Below are 17,149 nucleotides of genomic sequence, written 5' to 3' on the forward strand. Positions count from 1 at the left end.
ACCCAGTGAGAACAAAAAGAATAAAATGCAAATGTATTCAATAAGGAATACAAACATACTCAAGCACACGTTTGAAAAAAAACCCAAACAACAGTAATACCAACATGCTGTGTCCTTACCCCTATTGTCCCAAAACTTTCTGGCTTTCTTCTCATCTTTTTCTTGCACAGGTGCGTCCATATCCATTTGATCAGGTACCAGAGAGACTTGGGGCTTGGGATGACATTGAAGGGAGTAGGCAGGGTACCTCCTTCTTCAAAATAACTCATCCAAAGCTTTGTCCGAGCAAATTTCCATTCTATATCTGCATGGTCCTGAACAGGAAAACATGACAAGTGCTGACAGGTTTCTTAATTAATAAGGTGAGATAAACCTCACAGAGAGCCTGTAACCTGACTTTGAGTGGCTCTTGGAACATTCATTAAATTGCCTGTAAAAACAACACTGACTCCCAGAGATGGTCATCTAAATTCAGACAGTGGCTTAGCCTGGAAAGGAGTCACAGCTTGTCACTTTTCATCCTTCCCACTTGCAGGAAACAGACATTTACAATAAATCCATGTTAAAGAGACTACAGAGATTAGTTATGACTTGATGAATCTTCATTTACTGCCCTGTAGGCTTACATTAGCTCAGTTTCATTAGATTCTGGCCACAAGCAGGGCTTTAGGTCTTACCCAAGGCCTTGAAACCCTGCCTAGGTAGGTGCCCATGGCTCATACTTCTGGTGTTTCCAGTAAAAGTCTTACTTGATTTGTTTCCATCTGAATAAACCTGGTCCACCTTTAGGCAACAGGCATAAACTCAGAGAGAAGTTCCTCTAATAAATGTACAGTAGGGTCTCTGACACAGCATTGAACCCTGACGTAACCTTGGCCAAATGGTACCAGGTGAGAGTATGGCTAGGGGTTGCCCACAAGCCTGAGGCACCCCCCTAATTATTTATTAATGATTCTGCTTTGTTAATCTCCTGGAAAAACTTAGGAACATTTGTGGCAATTAGATATGGGGCAGCCAGTCTCTTCTTAAATTAACCACAAATCTTATTTAAGCAGAAAATCTGGGAAGTAGGAGGTGGTAGAAACTAGGCGTACATACAAATTCAAAATAGTTCATTTTAACCCATTAATATTATTTAAAAAACCTCGAGTTTTAGAGTAGGAGAAATCAGAGAATACTTCATTCTAATCTTCCTAAATTGCTGTGTGCTGATGAATGCATATGTTGTTTATACATTCTACTCTGAATAATACGGATTTTCGTCTAGACGCTGGACAGCTCGTGCTTTCAGCAGAAGTCACTGTATCTAGAAAATGCATGGTCTTCATTTTTGCTTAGCAAACGATCGATAGATGGACGTACAGAAGCTCCAGCTTCCCCTTGTCTCTCCTCTCCCATTTCTACTGCCTTCCCTATCTTTCTTCCTAAACAAGCTTATAGATTCTGCATTAATGAAGGAAAGCAGATGTTGTTTGCTGCCGCCACGGAGACTGGGACTGAATAAAATTGGCTTCAGGTAATAAAAAGGCAGTCCCACAGGTGAAGTGTTGACCTGTGAGTAGCTTCTGCTCTTTCGCATTCTCAGGGAGTCACAAGTTGAGGATTATCCTGACCTCACTGTGTCCTCTTACTGCTGTCACAAAGCAGACTCTTCCTTTGGGATTCTGAAAGGGTCTATAACAACGTCTACAGTGGTTAGAAAAATTGAAGATGAAAAGTTCCAGGCTGGTGATAACTATAATCACCTCTGCTACCCATCTTCTAACTGTTAGTTAATGTTTAAAGCTTAGCTTAGGTATTTCCTCTCCTAGGAGCTAGCCCCGAATCTCATCTATCTCAGCTGTCTCCTCTCCCCAGCCCATGTTACAGTCCTCTTTTCTGTGCTTTTATCACATTATCCAATTCCTTTTCTCAATATTGGAATTATTTATTGAATTTTTTTGTCCATCCTATATGACTTTTTTCTTGAGGGCAGGGACTTCGTTATTCTGGGTATCCCTAAAATCAAGCATATGTCTGGCATATACTAGGTGCACAATAAATATTTGATCTATGAACAAAAGATTGAGTGAGAAGAAGGCTTTGTACATGGTCTGCATGATCCCTTTTGCCTTTCAACTGTTACATTTTCTTCTTCTTTCATGCTTTATCCTAGAGCTCTGAATTAAGGGTAGCAGGACAAGAAGAGAAAGACCTCAGGGTAAATTCTGCTATTGTGGCACAGGTGAAAATCAAATATTTGGCATGTTCATGCTCCAAGGAGGCATCACACATGGGATGTTGGGGTACACCTGTCTCAGGTTCTCAGTGCCTTCTCTCCTCTCAAGTAGCTTTAACGTTTGGGCCAAACAAGAATAGAAATTTGAAGATCGTTCTCATTTCTACAAGTCACCTAGAAAGACACACCCCACACAGGAGCAGAAAGAAAATATTACACGGTTCCTGACTAATGTTCTCTTCTTGATGAAATTGGTACATTTAATGTTTTATAGGATCCAAATTGTATATACAATTTCTCTGTATATAGCTTGATAATTAGATGCTTTCTAATATTTTTGGAAGGGTGGTCTGGAAAATAGAATCCACATTTAGCAAATGTGTTGACTAGAGGAACACAGAACTTCTGAAACAAATATACATATATATTTATGGACTATCTAAAAAGTTTAAGATTTGTGAGATGCTTAAATGAAGTTCCACAAATTCAGATATTCACCCGCAACTCCTAGGACCTAAGTATATTTAGTGGGAATACTCTAGTCTTGGAATCAGTAAATAAAAATCATTTCTTTTTATGTTTTATGCAGTTTTTCATCTACATAAATGTGTCTTGCTTCCATAAAGACAGTATAATTAAAATTAGGAGTGCTGCTTCTCAAATTAAGAATAATAACACCCCAGAGGATTAGCAATAGATTCAAAGATGCAATATAACTGCAGTTATTTATGGAGTAAATGGGCAGCCTGTAATTATTCTCATAAAAAGCTACTTGTCTAAAGTATACATATGAAAGACTTAAGAAATATATTTCATCCCAGTATGGGTTTGCTTTGTCACTATTGCTAATGGCCATAGACACAGATCACTAGTATGCAAGTTGAAGGGGATAAAGGACTTCGCCATTCTTGTTCATTGCCATATTTCTAGTTCTTAGGACAGTACCTGGCAACAGAGTAAGCACTTAATAAGAATTTATTGAATGAATGAATAAATAAGCTAAGTTGTTTGGATTCTAGAGTTTCAAATAAACACATATGGTACTGTATACTCTGCTACAGCATTCAGGGTTACTCCTCTCTGACTTTTTTTCTCGGCTTTAAGAAACTGAAAACCCTGTGCTTTTTCACTCCGACTCCTCTCTGGGCTAGCTCTTGTATCTTGCCAAGCTAGCATGAGTTTGCTTATATCAAGATTGTAGATTAGATGGTCAGAGACAATGCAAAACCCAAAGGGCACTGCATAGAGTTGTGTTGCCTGTTCATAATCCATACCTCACCTATGTTTGCCATAGCCAATGACTGCATGGTAGGATAGATTTAGTATAATCACCTGTAATATGAAAAAACTAAAATAGTATGTAGCCAAGTAGGGTAATAGTGCTTAGAAATATCAAACTAACCATTTATATTATAATTCTGATTCGTCTCATCAATAGCAATTATAGATTGTATTTCCTATGATAATAAGATGGAGTATAGCTAGGAACGACACATTCTAGGGGGGAAGTTATTCAACTTACAGCAATAAGTTGGTAAGAATTATTCATCATAGCTATTAACATGTTAAGTAGGACAACCAGAGAGATGATGTTGTATGTCCCAAACATGGTGGCACCAACAAACTCGGTGAATTCATGCTGCGCTTTGACATTGGTCACATATAAGTTGATGAGCCCAAATATTGACCAAAACAGGGACTGGAGTGTCTCAAATAACCTAGAATAAAGATAAAATGACATTAATAGCTACATTAATAGAACCATTATACAATAAGATAGAATAATAAAACATGATTACTATGAGGTTATAGTTGATTAATTTAAAAATAAACTTAATAGGGCTTCCCTGGTGGCGCAGTGGTTGAGAGTCCGCCTGCCGATGCAGGGGACACGGGTTCGTGCCCCGGTTTGGGAGGATCCCACATGCCGGAGCGGCTGGGCCCGTGCGCCATGGCCGCTGAGCCTGCGCGTCCGGAGCCTGTGCTCCGCAACGGGAGAGGCCACAGCAGTGAGAAGCCCGCGTACCACAAAATAAATAAATAAATAAATAAATAAACTTAATAAAAAGAATTAAAGAAAATTGTTTCCTTATACTAGCACAAATGTGTACTTAGTTTTCTCAAGAGCTTTGAAAACTATTTAGTTTCCTGACCAGCGATGACAAATCAGACCCACAGCATGTTTTTGTATAGTCATTGAGTTAAGAATGGTTTTTACTTTTTCAAAGGGTCAGAAAAAAAAATCAAAAGAAGAGTGATATTTTGTGACATGTGAAAATTATATAAATTCATATTTCAATGCACATAAAGTTTTATTGAAACACAACCATGCCAATTCATTTATACACTGTTTATGGTTTCTTTTGTGTTACAATGGCAGCAGTGAGTAGTCGCAACACAGAACATACAGCCCACAAAGCCTAAAATATTTACTACCTGTCCTTTTCATAACAAGTTTGCAAACCTGTGTCCCAGGGCACTGAGTGACAGTTAATAAATAATAAATCTGCAGGCTTAGTCTTTAAAAAATGTAAGTTCTTTTACCTGATTTTCCTTTTTGATTATAGAAGGATTAAAAATAATGTTATCATTATGGATTTCCACATTTACAATTAAAATTGCACAGAGTGAATCCTGTATGATGACAAAATGTCTCAGAATGCTCAGATAATAAGATTTGCTATTTTTTATATTTCTCGGAACATTTTCTTCATAACTTACTCCAAAAATGGAATAAGAAGAAGAGTGCCTGAACCCAAATGAAGAATTGTTTCAGTAGGACCATTATAACACCTTAATGTAATAAAAAGACAATGGAACTCTTATATTCTTCAAGAAATGGTTAAAAAAATACTGTATTTAAATTATGTTGTGAAAACAAAAGCAAAAAGTATCTTATACGTGGCATGACATATAAGAGGTGGGATTTCAGTGGTCAAGTGCCCCAAGGAGAGCAAATTCATATGAGGCCAGTGGACAGTGGTATGGCCTGATGTGAAAAGATGAGCTTAAACTATCAGATTTCCTCTCTGTGAAAGTTTACCTTAGAAGTATCAAGAGAATGAGGTAGTTGTTAAAAAGTACTGAAATGACAGGAGTTATGATGTAGAATTAGGATCACTGGAATTATGAGAAGCCAAAGGTTTGAGACAGCACAAACTAAGAAACAGAGAACTGAGAATAAATAAGCCAGATAATAAGTAAACCCTGAAGAGAATACACGTGGAGTAGCTAAGTCATGTTAATATTGGTTCTCAGAGGAAAAATATCCTATGGTCCAGCTCTACATCAACTCCTGCTCTTCTTGAAGCCAGGTCTTGCTCTAGGCTCTGTCCTTGCTAAGATCAACCCTTGCTCAGAGAATCAAAGGGATGGATTCTTGTACCAAACTCCTGTTACTTGAAACAATCCATGAATTTCTGATCAGTATGACAAGCAGAATCTAACTAAGGATGCCTTAGTTGGTGTTCAGGATTTCTTTTCTTAAATTAATTGGGTTTTTTTTTAAGTAAGCCATTTCATATTTTTAATTGTATAATAAAATTTTAATTATAGGATATGAAATGTAGTGGTTTCTTTACTGAATTATTTTGCTAGGGCTGTTCATCTCTCAATGGGGCAAATTATCATAAAGGTTTCAATGTTATCAACCTCAATCAGACCTTGACTTGCTGGCAGGGATGTACTTTGTGAAGAGTTCACCATATATTCTTTTTTTTTTTTTTTTTTCTTTTTGCGGTATGTGGGCCTCTCACTGTTGTGGCCTCTCCCGTTGCGGAGCACAGGCTCCGGACGCGCAGGCCCAGCGGCCATGGCTCACGGGCCCAGCCGCTCCGCGGCATATGGGATCCTCCCAGACCGGGGCACGAACCCGTATCCCCTGCATCGGCAGGCGGACTCTCAACCACTGCGCCACCAGGGAGGCCCCACCATATATTCTTAAAGGACAACCAGATGTCAGATTCTAACAATATCAGGGAAAGTTTAATATAATTCACTGGCCTCAGACAAAGGTCACTAGAAGGTATTCTTTGAAAACTTTCTCAGAAGAAAAGTAAATTTGACCCAAGGCCACGAGTTCTTTATTTTCAGTAGCTTTAGGGAGAATTTCTAAGATTAATGACAGTGTCATTGGATTCAATGTGAAATGATTTTGTTCTTTCTTTCTAAATAGTGTATATTCTCACTGTGAATATACAAATATAATTCAACTGGTTTTTCCCTGACCTCAATAGCAGTTCAGAGAGAGAGTAGAAGTTATATGAGTGATATAATAAATTATATAAAATGTTGCCACATAAATCCCATAACAGTTACTTTTCTAAATGTTCAAATAAAAAAGTGATGTAGAGTAAATGGATTGTTATGGTTGAATAATTCTGATTTTCTTCTACCTAAATAAGAACTATTCATCATTAGGATATTAGCAGACCCTTTGGCAAAACATTTATTGGCATATTTAATTAAAATTTGAAAATAAGAAAATTCAAAACAAGATGACGTTCAATGATTAACTCTGAATTTCATTCTTATTTTTATTTTCTTTTCATTTTTTCAGTTGAATGAATCAGAAGTAAGATTTGCAGAATAGTTCCACTTAACCAAAATATATTTACTTTTAGATGAATCAAGACCCTGTTATCAAGACACTGGTGTTTCTTAGCTAACTATTCTTTTATTACATGGATTAAAAAATCAATCTAAGTTAATATTTCAAAGCCATTGTTTCTAAAACTGTTTTCATAATTATTGATAACAACATTGCCCATAGATTGAAGGGCCGTTAGCATTAGCTGCATCACATTTTAGATTAACGTTATGTGGCAACTATTTTCCTAATTCTGTGGAAAGATAAGGACAGAAAGCTTTCCAGGATAATGGCACCCTTAATTAAATCACACTTTTAGAATCTTGGTTAAAGACTAAGACCTGGCAACTTCTACAGCATTGCCATCCTAAAGATGTCTCTTGTTTCTTGAGGCTATTTTTCAATTTCTCCTTTTAAAAATGAGCTTATTCCCCAGTTAAATACTTACAACTAGAGAAAGAGAACAGGTAAAATGGTCATGTATTTCACAGTTGTGTTTTCCTCTATCCTTTGAGATGAAATCGATGAGGAAACATAAGTTAATACAAGAGATCTGACTGTTTTATTCTGAGTTTATAAGGAATTAAGAATATTAAAACAAAGTACGACTTCAGCTGGCCAGTTTCAATTATCAGAAATACAGCTCCAATCAACATAAAAGGCATTTTCTTAATGAGAAAATATCTATCACAAGGTCCATGCCTCTGTATTCATAAGAGAGCCCCTTACCCAGAGACTATTGGTTTAAAATTCTATGCAGAATAATTTCAGTGATTCAATATTTGGTTTCTTTTAGTAACATGTAGTTCTTCCCATGTCAAAGAGAAAACAACCTGGAAGCATTAAAGGGGCAGGAAGAAGTGTCCACTTGCTGGTGGGAAAATGCACAGAGAGACATAGAAGACAGATCACAGTCTATTCCCACTGGGAGCTCACAGTCAGGAAGGGATCTGGAAGGCATCTTGGAAAAGGTACATCTGAGATAAGTTTTGGAACACAAAATAGAACTTTGCCAAGTGAGAGGGCAGAACAAGAGCATTCTGGGATGAGAGAAGAATAGGACATATTTAGGGATTGATAACCCATTAGAAAATGTTGAAGAATAAAGTGTGATTGGGGATTGGAGAAAGATGAAGCTAAAAAAGCAAGCAAGGGGCAGATCATTGAAGGACCTGGTATGTCAAGCTAAGAAATTTGACTGTATCCAATAAGGAACGAGAAACCATTTAGGTTTTTTAAATAGAGGAGTGTCAAGATTTTGGCTTAGAAAGATCATTCAGGCAACAGGATGGAAGACATATCAAGGAAGGCAGGGACCAGGGGCAGAGGGCCTTAGATTTAGGCAGGGTCAGCGAACAAGGGAAGATGGCCCCGAGACAATAAAGAGCAGTAGTAGACATTTATTGACTGACTGCATGTGGAGGGGGTGGGGGAAAAGAGGGATCTAGTATAAAACACAAGTTTTTGAGTTAAGTATCTGAATGGTTGTGGTAGCATTGACTAAGAAAGGGATTTGAGGAGGAGGAATTTAAAAAGTTGTGAGAGAGACTCTGATGAGTTTTCTCTGATTGGGTTTAAATGTTTAGGAGACTTACATGGAGAGGCATTCGAAAGACAGTTGAACTTACAGATCTTGGGGAGAGAGGCTGATGCTAGTGATATAAATTGAATATAGGAGTCATCTCTTAGACATCTTGGATAGGGCCAAATCCATCAGATGAGTTTTCACCGAGATATTGGAACAGGACCAGAGGATAGTTACTAAGGCAGATCACTATTTAAAAGCAATCACTGAAATATAATTATTAGAGAACCATGAGAAAGATTAGAAAAGTAAGAGATAAAGTATTAAAACATAGTCATATTAAAAGTAAAGGAGGGCAAGATTTAAAACATGAAGGTGTTAAACAGGGTCAAATGATACAGTTTAAATAGGATACAAAGAGATAAATGTCCATTGATAGTAGTGATATGGAGCCTCCAGCTATTTTCTAGACCAAGAACAAGGTATCTTGTTTAGGCTTCTTTTCAGGGTTGCTTGGATGAGAGGAAGGAGAGAGCCAGGAGTAGCAGCCAATGAGAAACGGAGTTCAGTTTCAGCATACATTTGTGCCCAGACTGGAAGGAGTTATAGGGAGGAACCATGTGAATACAGATAAGGAAACACTAGATACTACTACTAATAAAAAGAAGTGGAGTGGATAACATTTTTTATCACATTATATGACAAGCACTGTCTTAGGTACTTTACATTAATTTTTTTTTAATTTTCATAGGGAAGACATGAGATGGGGTAATAAAAAGAAAACATTGAAATTTGTGGTAGTTACAGAGTTATAAAAAGAAGAAGATATAGTTATAACTGCAAGCAACAAGTCGTACTAGCAGTTACTCTTTGTGAGTAACTTTGAACAAAAATAATTTGTTGCTTGCAGGTTTACATTCTGTTATCTGGAAAAGAATTCAAGTAGAACACCTGGTTTATTTGCACTGAATGATTTGGACCTATAATATTGGAGTGATTTGCAGTTATCTGTTGCTTTTCATGGTAATAGAGAAAACCATCAGTAAGGATACACTGAAAGAATACATAATCCAAGGAATTCAACGTGTTTGCTTTTAGAATAAAATTTATATTAAATATTTTGCATCAGATTCTCTAGCCATATTCTTTTGAGACAGATGTTAAAATTAGCTCACAGTATGTCAGCATTTACCACAAAACCAGTAACAGGGCAAGCGGATTCCTGAGAATCTCACGGATCATAAATTAGGATGGGGTTAGATAGAACCTTGTTAACTACAGATGAATCATATGTCTGAGAAGGGGTTGGGTCTTGGAACCTGAGCTATTCCCTGAATTAAAGAAAACCTGAGGAGAGAACTCAGTTCTAGGGGCTGTGTGGAAGTTCTCTGGAAGACAAAGCATGATCAGAAGGATGTGACCACAAATGTCAACAGGGCGGTCTTGGCAAGTAGTTGCACCAGGGCACGTAGTACAAAGTAACGAAGGAGTTGTGAAAGATGGAGCATGCAAAATGGCTGTCCATCAGAAATCCAGGAGGCCTGTCAGCAGGCACTATCCAGCAACTTTGTTAGAGGCAGAATTTGAGTCTAAGAAGGGGGAGGTTGGTGGATCTACTACCGTGAATCCCTAGTTCCCGTTGCCGGGAGCAAATTGCCAAGCCAAGGATCACGAGCAAGTGGGGAAAGACAAGTTCTGATATCAAAACTGAGACACAATCCAAGGCTATTCCTCACCAGGCTATTGCTGCAAGGGATTTCACTGAACTAGGTGAGAAAAGAGCATGAGGGAGATGACAAGGCTGGGTAAACTGGTCGGGCTGGAGAACTGCTTAAGTTCAGGAGAATAAAGAGGCTGGAGCAAGGGATAAAGTGACAAGGAGAAGCTGGGATGACTTTTTGTTTTCTTTATGATTCATGGTTTGTATCAAATCGATTTCTGAATGGACCTGAGGCAGCTAAGGCTGCGATGAAAACTTACGTGCAAATAATCAGATGTTAATGAAGTTAAATGGGGTTTTAAATACTGGGATCAAAGGTAAAACAGATACAGAATTGAGCCAACAAGATTATTTTAACCAAAAGTGATTTTGTTTACAGGACGTTATTGATTTCCTCCCGAGGAACTACTGTACTCTCTCAGATTTCATAAAGTTCTAGAAGGGCCGATGAATGGCCAGCTGACTTTCAAAGTCATCTACAAAATCACTATGTGTTCACATATGGTTACTGTGGAGAGGAAGATCACCTCACTTCTTAATTCATCTGCCAATTCACTGTTTATCATAGTGGGAAGGAAGTGGACACAGGCAAGTAGAGGGGTTTTCTATCAGAACTGTGTGAGCATGAAACACCGTGGCCATGAACCTGGGCTGTCAGCATGCCTGACTGTGAGAATTACCAGAGCTTGACACCGAACAAGACCTGATGCTCCTCAGCTGTAAGGGCACAGAGGGTTATATGTGTGTCATAATCATGGCTTAGGTTAGCCTGAGGTCTCTATTTTGGACTATTTCTCCATGCTTAGATTTTTGGGTAGGGAACCCGAGAATAAAAGAGACATGTGAAGGAACTTTAGTATCTGGAAAACACCTAAGCAAAGATTGAAAAGCATTTGGATTTTCTTCCACGATTGGTTTTCCATATATTCTATCTCTTACTATGCTTGTAAGCTATCACTAGGCACAAGTTTCTTTCTATTCCACATTTTAAAACAGTATACATAACGGTCTTTTATAGGAGGTCATTTAAAAAGAAAAGACCATTTTACTAAAACTTAAAATAAATGTACTGGATATTTCTGTTTTCCACACTAAGCACAATTTTTCTTTGCAACCGCTTGTCACAGTTCAAATTCAAAATGTAACACACTCTATATCCTGCCCAACGTTCCCAATAGAAAAAAAAGTCTGTGAGACTTACGTTGAAAATGCATTATTCTGCTTTTCACATCGTATGCCTTTGCAGCTTAACCCTTTTGTTTCTTCGTAATAGAAGTACAATTGATTTAGGCCATTGGCAAATGCTAGCAACACAAGGCAGTAGATGAATAGAAACTTCAAAATGTCCAGGAGCATTCTTCCCAGAGATATTTGCAGAGGCCCCAGGTGAGAATTTGCAGTAAACAGTGAGATCAGTCGCAGGGAACTAAATATATTTGCAATAGCAAATAAAGCTTCAGCCACCAGCGTGGGATGCCACATGTCCCAAGATTCTCGTGGATTAAGAGCACTGTACTGGAGAAAAGAGAGAGACAAAGGGAAAATAAAATATGAAACAAACACATACATATAAATATGTCAGTCTCAGGACAGGATGATTTTTCGGACAGCTTCAGCACCACGGCAGCCTACTGGCAGGAAGCTGATGTTTTCCATGATGGTGGCAGCAATTCTAATCTACAGAAAAATAAAAATTTCCTAAAGGAATTTATAATTGTTGAGCTTCAATCAAAGTGACCTCCCTGGTCTGTCCTTGTCATTTGTAGTATTTGCTAATCTGTGAATTACATCTGTCCTTGATCTTTCCAGTGGGACTTTTAAAAAAGAAAAGGAAAACGTTACATAGGAAAAGATAGTCTGTTTTATCTTGGGAAAAATGGCTATATCATAATTATAACAAAGAAAACTACATTTTAAAGGAAAACTGCTACATTTTGAACAAAATCAATGGCTTTGCTTACTATGTTCGACACACTTGCCTATTCTAGAGGAATGCATGCTGGATACAAATTACATATAAATGAATGGAAGTAGTGGTCTGTTGTCTTGGATATAGTAATGACTAACGTGGGTATGACGATTAATATTTTGTATCTGTTATATCCTAAATGTACATAAAACCTAAACTGGAAATCATCCTAGCAGTCAATGAATTGCTAATTTTTAATATTTCATGTGTAGAAAGTGTGATATTTGTCTAAACATTCCCTAATTAGATAAAATATGTGATTTGAGAAAAATATTTGCTACATTAAACTCTGACCAGCAATTATTTTAAAAGTATGATTTAATTAAAATGTCAGCTTTGAACTATCTTGATACTGGGCTATATAAAGAGCACAGTGAAATTTATCCCTTGTAGTCTTGAGGTAAATCTGTACCCCTACAAGAAAAAAGGTTAAATACACTCTTTGAAATATTACATTGTGAACATCTATTATTACACCCATATAAGAACTGAACAAGTTAAATTCTCTTCTTCATATACATCACTAAAAATACGTCTAGACAATTGCACCTTTTTCCTAATGATCATGTAGGGAAAAGAAATTTACTTCTGTATGAGTCTCTCAGAATATTTCCATTCTTTTTATATTGCATTTTATACCAAAGACCTTTACAAATGTTAATTCTCTTGAAGCTAATAGATGGTATTTTTAAAATCTCCTTGGGGAGAAAATACATCACAAGCTCTGGATTTTCTTCAACACTCAGACTCCTGCTTGAGTGACAATTTAAAACAATCAAGTTTGAACTAGAAGGGAATTATTTTCTATTTTTGAATCCTCATAACCGTTCTTGAACATTCCCATGCATAGCTTCAGCATAAAATAGCTAATGATTGAAGATACAGAAAAAATTTTTAATTTAAGATTTTTATTCATTAAAATGAGTATCGGAGTGACAGGTTGTGGTATCAAACATCACCTAAATCTCTCCACTCCCCTCCCCTGGTATATTATGCCACCTTTTCCTTCAAAGACTACGATAACATTCACCTTCCTTTTTTCACTTCTCTTGAAAGACACACATATTTTAGTAGAGAGTATTTACCCTTCTGTTGATGGCTAATTACATATTTCTCCTCTCTCTCTGTCTCTCTCTCTCTTTCTTACTTAATATGGCTTAGGACCATATCTCAAAATGTACAAAACACTAAACAGTAAACACTCTTAAGGATGTAATCGTTTTCTCGGAATTTCTCACCACGTTTAACACAATGTCCTGCATGTAACAGGTGCTCAAGAGACATTTTATCCCATCAACTATTCATGAATAGTCCAGTGAGGATGACAGGGACAGCTAATTGTAATAAAAATGCTCTAAGAGATTAACACAAACTGCTGTGGGAATAGAGAAGAGAAAGTGATACAGTCTGTCTGGGGCTGCTGGGGCCGGCAATGAATAGAGATCACATGTTGTTCAAGCTCTAAGGGTCCCTCGATGTTATTGAATCTGGTGGAGATGCTGTTCCTTGTTCTAATTCTCACAGCCAGTTTGCGGCAGTTGGATGTAGAATCCATCATCACGTGGTCACTGACCCCAGCTCTACTTTTGACTTACTAAACTTTAGAACCCTTCTTAGCAACTGCTCTCAGCTGGGACTTGCAAAATCATAAGAGGAACATTTCCCATTTTACAACTCAGAGATGCTAGTTTCTGCCCCAGTATAATTACCCAAAACTGTTTCAGAGTCCAGCACTTCCGGTAATTGTTGGGAAACAATGCTACGTGAATATGTTCACATCTATGCATGGCCGGGGCTTGCTGAGAAATGTATTGGGGTTAAAGGATGTTTGAATGGCAAATGAGTCTTGGAAATTAGAGACCTCCTGAGAGATTTAGAAATATCTCCCCTGGAGCCATCTGCTTACAGTCTAAGGATAATAATTCTAAGGGACCTTTGCCTCCTCAGACAGAATTTGTTTTCTTTAGAAAGTTAAGGTCTTTCTCTTTTCTTCTCCAGGGGGAAGATGGGCAGCGGGCACAACTGCACTATAGAAGCTCTGAGATGCATCATTTCCCAGTTCCTCTCCTGTGGTACAAACTCATGGATGTGAAGGGCACATCTGGCTCTCATCGGTCGCCCTGTGGAGGCTTGGAGCACAGGGAACCAATGCCAAGCTTCTCATGTAAGTAAATAATTTGTCTATTCTCTGACCCAGAAACCTTGTTTCCTGTTAATAAATGGAGATATGAACCTTTAGAAATTATCTCTTGATTACACTCTTTTAACTTTACTTTTTAATTTTTCTTCTACCATTCACATCTATGTATATTTAGCTTAGGTTTTTAAATATAGGCATTCTTTTACAAAAGGAATTCTAAAAATTCTTACAAACCATACTGTTCTGTGAATTTGTAGAGAAAAATGAAGAAAAAATTCTTCAGTGATTAAATGTATTTCTCACAGCTATCGTTAGAAATGAAAAGATTAACTCAAATTTTAAAGTTTTCTTTGGCTCTATTTTCTAAAAACTATTCGCAAAATCTATATTCATGTTTCATCTTTGCATGTTTGCCTCAAGCCATAGTGATGATTCTTGTCAGTATCCTTTGCAGGCTCTTCTTCCTCACTTTCCCCTTAAACGTTTCAAACCCCTTCTCTTCTCATTCTGTCTATTCTCCCTGGATATCGCCTGTGATTTCAACTGTCATTTGTATGCTGGTGACTTCCGATTCCACATCTCCAGCCCAGAAATCGCACCTTTACAATCATAGTTTATATTCTCCTGCCTCTTGACTTCTCCTCTTAGAAATCTCACAGGTGTCTCCAACTCACAGGCCAGAATTGAAGCACATCATGTTTTCATCCTCAAGCTCCTTCTCCATTTATGCTTTCTCATCTCAGTGAATGGCAGCAAATCACCCAAGGCAGCATTTGATGTTGATCTGATAGTCTTCCCTTCCAAACTTGCAGCCTCTAAAACTGAAATCTTAGATATGTTGCTCACTCCTCTACATTGGTATTCTCATTGTTAAAGAAGTTTCTCTGTTTCCCACAGAAATTATTAAAATAGCCTCCCAACTCTTCTCCCTGCCTTGAACCTTGTCCCTACTTTCCTCTAGAATCATCTTTTAAAAGGGTCAATCAGATCATCTCACCTCTTGCTTAATGTTCTTCAATGACTGCAATTACCTCGGGATGAAATTCCGATTTCCCAACCTGTCACATGAAGCCTCGGGAATCTAGGTCTTGACTTTCTTTTGAGATTGACCTGCCACTTATACCCAATTAGGTACTTACTACTCTGGCTCAAACCTTTAGTGCTGGCAATTCCCCAAATTACCCTCACATTCTCATCAAAATGCCTTTCTATGAATACTGGACCCTTTGTTTAGAATGGATTTAAATTCTAATTATTTTGATTCTTTGGCTATTATTCAGTTATCAAATATGTGTTGAATGCCTACTCTGTGTCAGGAGCTAACTTCAGGGTTCACAGTGGTTATCAAACAAGACATAATTCATGCCATGCAGGCTTACAATATAGTGAAGAAGACAGACATGAAATAAGTAATGCCACTCTTTCCCTTGAGAAGTACTCTCAGACCACAGATGTGTAGACAGTAGGATCCTGCTGACCAAAGCTGGTAGTTCCATGTTAGACAGAGATCAAGAGCTATGTACACACCTATAGCCCTTCGAGGACCAGCAGTTCCTGTACTCTTCTTTCTCTCAAAAATCTGCTTTCTAGTATAAACCTACCGTAGTTTGGCTTTGTCTTAAGCCTTCATTTCTATTTAGACTCTTTTTAAGAGACTTGGTCCTGTGCAGACCTATGAAATAGAATATTTACCATTGAATCACTTGTCAGATTTCCATGCAGGGAGCTTTGTCTAATGCATTTTTTGTACTGGACATCTAGTATAGTGTCTTATATATGATAGAAGCTCAAAAAGCATTCTAGGGTGAAGAATCATAGCCACATTCAAAAGCATGGTTGTTAGAAAAGAGGGTTGATTTGCGGAAATGTGAGTATCTTAATATAGTCGGAATACAGAGGGCTTGGGAATAGTGAGAACTCTAAACGAAAGATGAAGCCAGGTCATGAACCCCTCAGCAGAAGTGTTAGGAGAAGAAGATGGATTGCAGCATAATACTGGGTCATAAGCTCCTTGAATATAGGAAATGTTCATCTTTATATTCTCTATAGTCCAATGCACACTTATAAAAGTCAAGTAATCAATCAAAATGGGTAATAATTAATTTAATGCAAAATGAAAACATTTGTCATGCAAAATTAAATAGAAGATGTATGCTGGTTTTAATGTCTGATTTATAAGGTGAAAACCTTTCCCTTTCTATAAGTTGGTTAGATAATTAAGTAGTGAAAGACAATAGGAAGGCATATGATTTTCTCCTGTGGTGGATGATACTAGATTAAATAGCTTGGATTTAAATATCTACAGCTCTCTGTCATAAAACTAAAGAATGTTTAGAAAAGTTAAAAAAAAAAGTTCATAATTTGGAGAGTTCACTACAGTTATAGCATCTGTGAAATGGAAACATTTGCCTTCTTTCTAACTGATAAGAAGAAGGATCAGTGAGATAAATACTTAGCACTATTTAGATGAATGGTGCTATGAAAAACTCCAGCAAGACTGTTAAAATAAATGATCTTATTCCTAATCATTGTGATTTTTGAAAATATTATTTATATTACACAGTGGTCAAGGCATAGGAATTTAATCATTTCTGCCAAATGGCTGAAGATAAATATGAGACAAGTTGTACATAGGGACAGGGACTTGGTAAATTTAGGAGAAAACCAGTCCTAATGAAGATAAAGTAACATTTTCTAAGGGTGCCCAGGCATCAAAAAGCTCTGAATTAACTAACATTTTATACATGGTGAGAAGAGGAAATGATTGACAAACATTCTCCTTCAAAAAATTCAGAACAAATTAAAAAAAAAAAAGATACAATCTCTGAGCTGTGAAATGCTAATGAACTGAGGCATCTAAGGCAGCACCACAAAGTCTTGCACACAAGGAGGACAGTACTGAAATCTCATGAATATCTGTGCTGTCTTTGTACAATATAATGCTGTTGCATTTTAATAAAAATTAAAAACTGAGTGCTTATATTAAGCT

General features: G+C 37.3%; 1 protein-coding gene across 1 annotated transcript in view; it reads right to left on the bottom strand.

Moving 5' to 3' along the window:
* The window catches only part of TRPC4 (transient receptor potential cation channel subfamily C member 4), a 153,445-nt gene that overhangs the window by 12,691 nt on the left and 123,605 nt on the right, over positions 1-17,149 (bottom strand). Inside the window, exons 6-8 of the mRNA XM_060079796.1 lie at positions 11,253-11,566; positions 3,741-3,936; positions 120-314 (exon numbers count right to left, since the gene is read on the bottom strand). Of these exons, the coding sequence (XP_059935779.1) occupies positions 120-314; positions 3,741-3,936; positions 11,253-11,566 (705 nt within the window). The remainder of the gene's footprint in view (positions 1-119; positions 315-3,740; positions 3,937-11,252; positions 11,567-17,149) is intronic.

The sequence above is a fragment of the Mesoplodon densirostris genome, chromosome 17 (genome assembly GCF_025265405.1).
Source record: "Mesoplodon densirostris isolate mMesDen1 chromosome 17, mMesDen1 primary haplotype, whole genome shotgun sequence".
Taxonomy (NCBI): domain Eukaryota; kingdom Metazoa; phylum Chordata; class Mammalia; order Artiodactyla; family Ziphiidae; genus Mesoplodon; species Mesoplodon densirostris.